General features: G+C 31.3%; 1 protein-coding gene across 1 annotated transcript in view; it reads left to right on the forward strand.

Moving 5' to 3' along the window:
- LOC134712224 (protein Wnt-11-like) overlaps positions 1 to 9103 on the forward strand; it is a 33898-nt gene extending 24795 nt beyond the window's left edge. Inside the window, exons 3-6 of the mRNA XM_063573565.1 lie at positions 298 to 530; positions 4228 to 4508; positions 6214 to 6506; positions 7619 to 9103. Of these exons, the coding sequence (XP_063429635.1) occupies positions 298 to 530; positions 4228 to 4508; positions 6214 to 6506; positions 7619 to 7793 (982 nt within the window). The 3' untranslated portion in view covers positions 7794 to 9103. The remainder of the gene's footprint in view (positions 1 to 297; positions 531 to 4227; positions 4509 to 6213; positions 6507 to 7618) is intronic.
- Positions 9104 to 9334: the final 231 nt, after the last annotated feature.

Genomic DNA, 9334 nt, shown 5'->3' on the forward strand with positions numbered 1-9334 from the left:
GTTGAAAATAATAATAGAAAGACTTATAAAGGAGCATGAAAGGTTGGAGATTGTTTGAAACAGTTGGAATTCACTAAAGGTCGCAAGTATACTGAATATTTACCAGGCTGAAGTGTTGTGTCACCGTTTGATAGAATAGTTTGATCAAGAATTCAATTAGCTATATATTTATCAGAAAATAATCTAAATAAGCAGGAACGAATTTATCACCATTAAATTATTGTAAAACTTGTTTATGTATACATAATAATTTTATTTGATTATGCATGACATTGTTGGTTTTCTTTCTATTTTCAGAGCAATGCATGAAAAAAGATTTTCCGAGTGGAATACATATCAGAACTGTTCAAAATCATTAGGACTAGTTAAGAAACAAGTGAAATTATGTAGAACTAATTTAGATTTAATGAGAACATTTTCACATGCAGCATATATAGCTAGTAAAACATGCCAAGAACAATTTACCGATAGACGATGGAATTGTTCCTCTCTGCTCAAAGTACCAAAATTATCACGTGATTTATCTCGAGGTAAGTTCGTTTAGTTTTTGTGCCAGCATAACCTGGTTAAGAAAGAGACTAAAACATAATGTGATAAAAATAGAAATGTGATCGGAAGATAAATACAAGTACATTAAACCTTGTATATCATGGTGAAAAAGGATTATCGTAAAGCAACTCCATTGATTTTAAGCAACTTCTGCTATGTTTTTATCATTTGAATAGAAGAAAAAAGATGTGGTATGATTGCCAATGAGACAACTCTCCACAAAAGACCAAAAGGACACAGCAATCAACAACTATGAATTAGAATATCTACGACTATTACATGTGCAGTAATTACAATTTACAGAGAGACTATACGAAAAAAATATGTTTATAATGGTAACATCATCTGTAGAGAAGACACACCATATCCATTTTCCATGTTTTCGTGACACATTGGTTCTAAAAGCAGCTTATGCAAGACATCGAATGACTCTTAAAAGTCTATAATAATCAATAAATCTATTAACATAAGCATAATTACAAAACTAAATATTACCGAAAGTCTATCCGAAAATAAAGAAATGTTTATAATGGTAACAACATCTATAGAATAGATACACCAATCCCATCTTTCGTGAGGCATTGACCCTAAAACCCCTTATGCAAGGCATCGAATGAATCTTAATAGTTTATAATGATCAATAAATCTATTAACATAAGTCTATAATAATCAATAAATTTATTAACTTAAGTCTATAATAATCAATAAATCTATTAACATAAGCATTGTTACAAGACTAAATATTACGAAAGACTATAAAAAAAACCCAGATGTAATGCTTACATCATCTACAGAAAAGACACATTATACCCATCTTTCGTAAGACATTGGCCCTAAAAGCAGCTTATGCAAGACATCCAATGCAGCTGAATAGTCTATAATAATCAATAAATCTATTAACATAAGCATAATTACAAAACTGAATACCAATTAATTAGTTAGTTGAACATTTGCTAGATGCATTTTTTTTAAAGAACTTTAACCCCTTGCATTAATCCACTCTGGTGCAAACTAAATACACAGTATAGTATGGAATTGACATTATGAACATTCTTTTCTTAATTGACAACTATTTGCATTTGGACGACGTATTTTTTCAACAACTGACATTTCCCCGAGAACCAACTGTGCTTCTCTTCTTACCGATATGTTTCTTTATACAAGGCAGACACGTAAAAAGAATGAAAACAAGCTAACAGGTACTGGTGTCCTTTAACTTCATGTTCAGCTATAAAGATGATGTCATCTCACTAAATAAAATTGCGGTGGCTATGATGAAAGCACTTATCCAATCGAACTTGAAATAAAGAATACACACATATTTAATTTAGTCTGCCTCATATCCTAACTTACATCTAGAGATTGACATTAATGGTCGGCTGAGAACAAAATTTTACGACAAAAGAGATGATTTCAGTTTCCTAATTGTGAACTTTCCACTTCAATGTAACAACATCCTATTTCTTCCTTTGTGAATTGTAACTGAATCATAATAGGATCCTTGCAGCTATTTTAACCATATGGAATATTCCTGCGACGTTAATGCTGCAACAACTGCAAATACAAATATGTATACAAAGCAGACACAAATGTTAGAAGTATAACATTAAACTTTAACCAATGGTCTTGTCTTTGTTTAGTGTACATGTAAGCTGTGCTTATATACTTTCTTTCTTTCTTTCAAATCATATCCCAATGTTGGTAGTCAGAAGAAGAATTATTGGAATTCAACCATCATGGTTTACGTCAAATCGGCCATCTAAACTTGAACACACTTAATACTACCATCGTATTCTGTTTTCGATTTATTCAAGTAAAAGGGGGTGAATTTTCGCTTTATATTTTTATGTTTTTTTTTCTTCAAATCAGGTACATTAACGCCTATGCAAATAAGCGAAATTTCTTCTTAATTTTCGATTTTCCATTTTTTTGGTATCGGATGCGCTATTAATATTTATGAGAAAAAATTTAAATACATTCCAAATTCGTATAATTTTTATAATCAGAAGCTGGATCATGTCATAGCCTTAATTTTAATGCCCATGCATTGGTTGTCAGCAGTATATCTAAGCTTGGTGTCAACACTCCTTTCTCATGGCATTAATTTCTTTTCTTCGAAGTCACAAAAAATGTATTCAATCTGTTAGAAACAGTTCAAATCAACACGAATATATTTGAACTATAGTATACATTACTCGTAAACATAAAAACATTCTAATTTTTTTTTTAATTTACAACCTTAAATATTGATAACGATACAGGTTCAGTATTTTTTCCTGTCAATCTGATCAAGATTTGACAGACTTGAAATCTAATGCGAGCAAGAAAAAAGAATCAAATGTTTTACTTCTAATGGATGACATTTTAATAGATCTTCACTGCTACATTCTGCATATGTTCAACAAAAAAACACGACATCTATATGTTTTCTTGACTTGTATCCATATATTTTCAGTCTTGTACTGTGGGAATTTGTTACATCTATGGTCTATTCATCTATGTTGAAATATGTCCTCTATGTTAAAATTTGTCATCTATTTTGAAATATGTCTTCTTTGATTTTCGCATACCTTAGATACATACTGGCATATCTTTCATTATTGATACTGTTAAACTATGACGATAAAGGTTAACCTGGAAAGCATATTACATGATTAGAATAGGGGATGATTTAGATCAATAAAAACGACTACCCTCCCCGCAAAAAAAAACCCCACCTTTCCCTTGCACATTTTCCTGTGCCTGTTTCTCACATAGATAACATGGGTATTATTCGATTATAGTTTCTTCTCTTTGTACTAAACTAGTACATTGAAATAAATATACAACTCAAATATAATCCTATACTTCAATCAAGTTAAAGCCATGATTCCTTAAGTTTTTGGAGAGGCTAAAATTCGTCTTAAATATTTAAGACAGCGAAAGCGAGCTGACCATTTCACATGTCGTCATATGTAGCATATTTAATCTTGATCAAATGTAAGTGTATATATGTACATAAAAACCATCAACGTTTTAAAGTGATGGATGTCACCTTGTTAAGAGTGTCCTTTTAGAATGAACATGTTTTTGTTTAGAAGATCCTTTCAGAATGAAAATGTTTAAAATTACAATTTAAAAAGTACATACAATTTAAAATGGGTTGACAGTTCGTAAAATGTGGTGATATAAGGTTTACATCCCATTTAAACGTGTCTTGTCTCCAAATTTCACCAAAATAAAGAAATAAATTCAACGAAGTGTTTAATATCATAACATGTAATCAAGGCTGTATTTGTGAATAGACGAACATCGTAAAATCTTATGTCGCCAAATTGAGGTCGCCAGGAGTGAAAAATTTATTTTATTACCATGCGAAATGATATCACTAACTCCAAACGTAAAAATTAACGCAAAGATATAAAAATCGTATTTCAGACCTCCCTGAATTCGAACAATATCAATCATAAAATTCTGTCAGGTTTAGTCATTTCAATATATGTAGCTATTCATGTTGACAATAGAATTCCTTGTTTAACTCCATCATTTATTGAGAAACTTTGTCAGATAACAATATCAAACTGTGAATTTTATTGTTACCTTAAGAATCAAGAAAATCGTTAAAGGTATGAATACTACGACACTGTTAACTTTTAATGGTGGTAATTTATTGAATGCAAACCCGTATTTATATTTTAGGTACACGAGAACAGTCCTACGTTTATGCAATAGCATCTTCTGCATTAGTACATTCCATTGCACGTGCATGTAGTTTGGGTGTTACCACAAAATGTAGTTGTGGATCACTCCCTGACAAACCACCTGACGATCAACATAAATGGGGAGGGTGTAGTGATAATGTGAGATATGGTGTATATTTAACGACGAGTTTTACAGAGGCTTCACTTACACGGAAAGGAAAACCAAAAACATCAAAGAAAGCGGACATGAACCGACATAACAACGGAGCTGGAGCACAGGTATTCTACACGTGTGGACCTCATTATCATCTAAAGTTCCAAGAAAAATTGCGACATTATCACATGTTCATTCAATTTTAGTTCGGATCTATGCACCTTAATTGATTATATTCAAAACAAAAACACACCCTTTTCATTTAAATGTGTACCCTTATTGCTCATACAACATAAAACATAATATAAAAGGCAGGACTATGCAACATTTTTTTACTCTTTCTTTTTTTTTACAAATGTCAAAACGCATTTCCAATTTCATTTTTGATCTAAACAGGGACTATTATACTTACTTTTATATAATAGTCCTAGATTTGATAACCTGAGATTTTCCATATCAGAACAATAACTATGAGATTTCTGCTCAGTTTTCTGTTTTCCCCTTATAATAGCCTTACGCGTTTTTGATGTCGAAATTTGTCACGTAACTATAGATAGGTTTTGATTGACACAATTTTGACAAACGTTACTTTCCTTTTTGTCGCCACGTTGAAGGTGTGCATGCTCAAATTCCTTCTTAAATCAGCCAAATTCAACTTGGTTTACAGACTTCTAGGCGTTAGAAAATGTTGCGATCCAAGACAAGTTTATGTTCTTTTAGCATTGATTTATTTATCTATTTGATTTAGCAATGATTTTAATGAGATTTGTTTGTACAACATGCTTCAATGTTGATATTTATATAGGTATAAAATCAATCATTTACCCCTGAAAAATATCGACCAAGGGAATTAACTCAATCTCAAATTACGGCATATCAAATTCTATCTCTTCTTCTTGGAAAATTTCAAAATTTTATCTGTTAAAAGAGTCTATTTATTGATAAAGTATGTTTTGACATTGGCTAAAATTTGTTGCGATGATATGTAATAATATTCCTAAACAGATGAATTATGAAAGTGTTAAAGTTACAAAAGAATAATAAGTAAACCTTTGTATATCAAACACTTATGACATGTTATAGCGAATTATATGGTATGAAAAGGATAAGATTTGCTCTTTTCTTATTAATATAAAACACATGTTTATTATACAATTTGCAGATTTAAGCGTCAAATTGAAACGTTAATTAAAACATTGCAAAGTATTAAATTTTTTCTTTAAATTTTACTGGTTATGAAATATAGTCCGACTTCACAGTGAAAAAATGAAATTTGATAGCAAAAAATAAAACAATTTGGTTAATAGACATGTGTGTGTGTTCCCATTTTTTCAACTAAAAATCTCTGCAATACGTGGTGAAATAATTGAGTGTTATAAGAGCGTATGCAGATTTATATAATAAGAAATATTTCAGTCAATAACTCTTCAAAACGTAGTAGGCAGGATTAGTAGGTAAGTGTAAAAACGGACATTCAAAAGTCGAAACAAAAACAATACTCATCAAAATGTTACACACTAAGTAGTCTTAAAATATTATACAGAAAGTCAAATTTTTTTAGCAACCATATCTCACCAAGAACACGAGTCTTACGATTATATTCAATAAATATTAAAATGAAGATGTGGTATGATTCATTACCAATGAGACAACTCTCCACCAACTCTCCACAAGAAACCAAGAGGACACAAAATTAACAAATATCGGTCAACGTACGCCCTTCGACAATGAACAAGGCCCATACCGCATAGTCAGCTATAATAACAATACACATGTATAATGACAATGAAAAACAATTCAATTTCTTAAATTGTAAACTTTAAATTTCAGATAGTTTCCGATAGTTTGAAGATAGCGTGCAAGTGTCATGGAGTTTCAGGATCATGCGCAATAAAGACATGCTTCCGATCAATGCCAAACTTTTCAGCTGTAGGGCTGATGTTAAAAGACAAATATATTGCCGCCGTTGAAGCAAAAAGAAAAAGAAAAAAATCAAAGAAAGTTTTTGTACCATTATTTCCACATAGACAAAGTGTTACAACAAACACGTTAATTTATTATACAAAATCTCCAGATTACTGCAGTCGCGACCCCAAAACGGGGGCAGAGGGTACAGAGGGGAGGTAAGTGTCTTTAGAACAATTTCAATAGTTTGAGATATACTTGCTTTATACCTTTTGCTATACCTCCGAATTACGAAGAGGTAAGTGAAGACACGAAATAATACACCAAGTGATTTGACTTCATAGTTTGAATTGTATTGCAGCAATATCACAACAACACCTAAATACTTAGGAGATTATTTAACGCTGAATTGATTTTATATTCTAGAGTATGATTTTACTATCATGCAGTGTTATCTTGTATCAGGGTCAAGAACTTTAACTTATGACTTGTAACACGAAAAGACAAATGAACGCAACATATGAAATAGTTTGACCTTCCTGGCACTGAAATGATTTTTTTTACCTTCCTGGCACTGAAATTATATTTTTGTTAACGTGAATAGGTATAATTTCCAACGAGACAAAAACAATGCGTAAATGAACTATACCATACAATCAAACATACAGTGACAATCAAGAAAAGCGAAACATTTCAAGAGGAAAAAGACTCGAGAAAACTAACGGCATAATTTACCAGATTACAACTTAAGAAAATAAATATGACAGACACAAACCAACGACAACCACTAAATTACAGACTTCTCCCTGACTTGGAACAGGCACAACAAAAATTTAGCAAGGTCAAACATATTTGTGTTTTGCCTTACCCTTTCCTTACCCGCGCGAATGATGTCACAGTATAACATAATGGCAAGATTTAGAAAAATACAATTGCAAATGGTCTGTAGCTGAAGCACCTTAAATATAAAGTATCATGGAGTATTCTTAAAGTAGGCTATCAAAAGTCTGTCATAGACAACAAATTCTCTATAAAGGACAAACAAATAAAAGACACAAATAAAATGGCTGAGTACGAGTTTTCGTGCTTGGGACATTGTATTTGCATTAACATATCCAGTGGAAATTCCAATGGAAAAGAAACATTCAGTAAATTCCAATGGAAAAGAAACATTCAGTAAACTCCAATGGAAAAGAAACATTCAGTAAAAATAAGTCCAGAAACGTTTTAAAATCCTTTATAATAAATTACAAAAATACCAAAACAAATGAAAGTGTGTTTTTTTTCTTCTTATTTCATATTATAATAATTGCTATTTTTCCTCTTTTAGATACTGCGATAAAGGTAGTCAAGGTTGGGGAGGCTGTGATATCCTTTGTTGTGGCAGAGGTTATAAAAGTTTCACAAGAGAAATTGTGGAAAGATGTGAATGTAAATACTATTGGTGTTGTTATGTCAAATGTAAAGAATGTACCAAAACACTTCACTTAAATGTGTGTCGATAAAATACCTCAATTGTTGTTTTTATATTTTTTCTATGAATCTCGATGGAAACTAATATTTGTTCATGTAAAAAGAGAGACAACTGAACGTCTAAACTCATTCGGCAATCCTCGGTAGAATCCGCTACTCTCATTCTATATTTAGATGAGGGTACGGAATTGACCGAGTTGAGACGAATGCGTCTGAACTGTCTAATACAACATGGGGATTCCCGGATTACTGCATCAGTGCATGGGATTAACGACAGATTTGTGCATTATTTTAAATGAATAATGTTATTTTGTTTTCTATTATGATTTTATTTTCTCTCAGTTAGAAGGTTCCTTTTAGAATAAACAAATTATGCAATTCGTATATGATATAAACTCATATTTTTCATTTCTTTTACACGTTATATAGATTTATAGAAAAGCCACCTTACTTGTAAGTTATAATAATCGCGAGTATTGATGTCAAAAGCATTTGTAATAGGCGATACAATCGGATTAAAATACTGGCCCTGTGTCCCAACTTTGCTTAAAGGATTCGTGAAAACACTCCGTTTTAATTTCTGATTTTGGTAATTATTACATCAGCCAATGAAGTAAGAATTTTCAAATTTTCAAGCTGTGTATTAATTAGACAAAACGGAGGTTTGTGAAAGATCTTTTTAACAGAAAGTAGTACCGAGCGTTTTCAAGTCATTTTCAAGGCTTAGACACAGTATTTGTGTCATTTAAAATGAGATTGTAGGCAATTTCACTTCTTTCAAGTTGAATTATCTCCCATTGTCCAGAAAAAGTTTTACATTGTATGCCTTCTGTGTATGTCTCAAACGTCTGTTATTTAAGTGAAGTCTACATTTTTTGCTACTCCTGGTGTCTGTTACTAAGTAGATGTATAGCTAAACACCGCTTGCGTTCACCCAAATTGGGTTCGAATATAGCAAGTGCTGTTAAAGTTCATCCTGGATTTGTTAACTGAAGTCAAAGGTCATTATGAATTTTATTGAGTTAAGTCATAATTACTTGGTTCACTTTCGCAATTAATAATCTTTCTACTTAATCAATGAGATTGTAATTGTAAATAAGTTGGTATGTCTGTTTATGGTAAGTTATTTGTTTTAGAGGGCCTCACTGCTTCCACGGGGCATAAAGCATTTTACAATATACATTTGTTTTACAACACGTGCTGTTTGTTTTGTTTTTGTTTTGTATATAGATTTTTAACAAATTTGGCAATGTTTACTATTGATGTTATTTGTATATCATGACTATCTTTTCATTAAAATATATGTAAATATTTAAACATGTCAATAAAATTGTTGTGAAAATTTTGTTAAAATTTATTTGAATTTTCGTTTTTAGTATGTTTTACTAATGTGAAATTAACGGAAAATAACATTGTTAAATTTAAAGCATAAATTCTTATCCTACCATACACATAAAATAAACGCAGTTATCTACTTATGACAGGGTTTTCACTTTACCACGGGATCAGCATCAAGAACTGTGGGAAATATTGAAATAAAACGAGAACTATCTGTGCTCCTCTCACAACTAAT

The sequence above is a fragment of the Mytilus trossulus genome, chromosome 3, assembly GCF_036588685.1.
Source record: "Mytilus trossulus isolate FHL-02 chromosome 3, PNRI_Mtr1.1.1.hap1, whole genome shotgun sequence".
NCBI lineage: Eukaryota > Metazoa > Mollusca > Bivalvia > Mytilida > Mytilidae > Mytilus > Mytilus trossulus.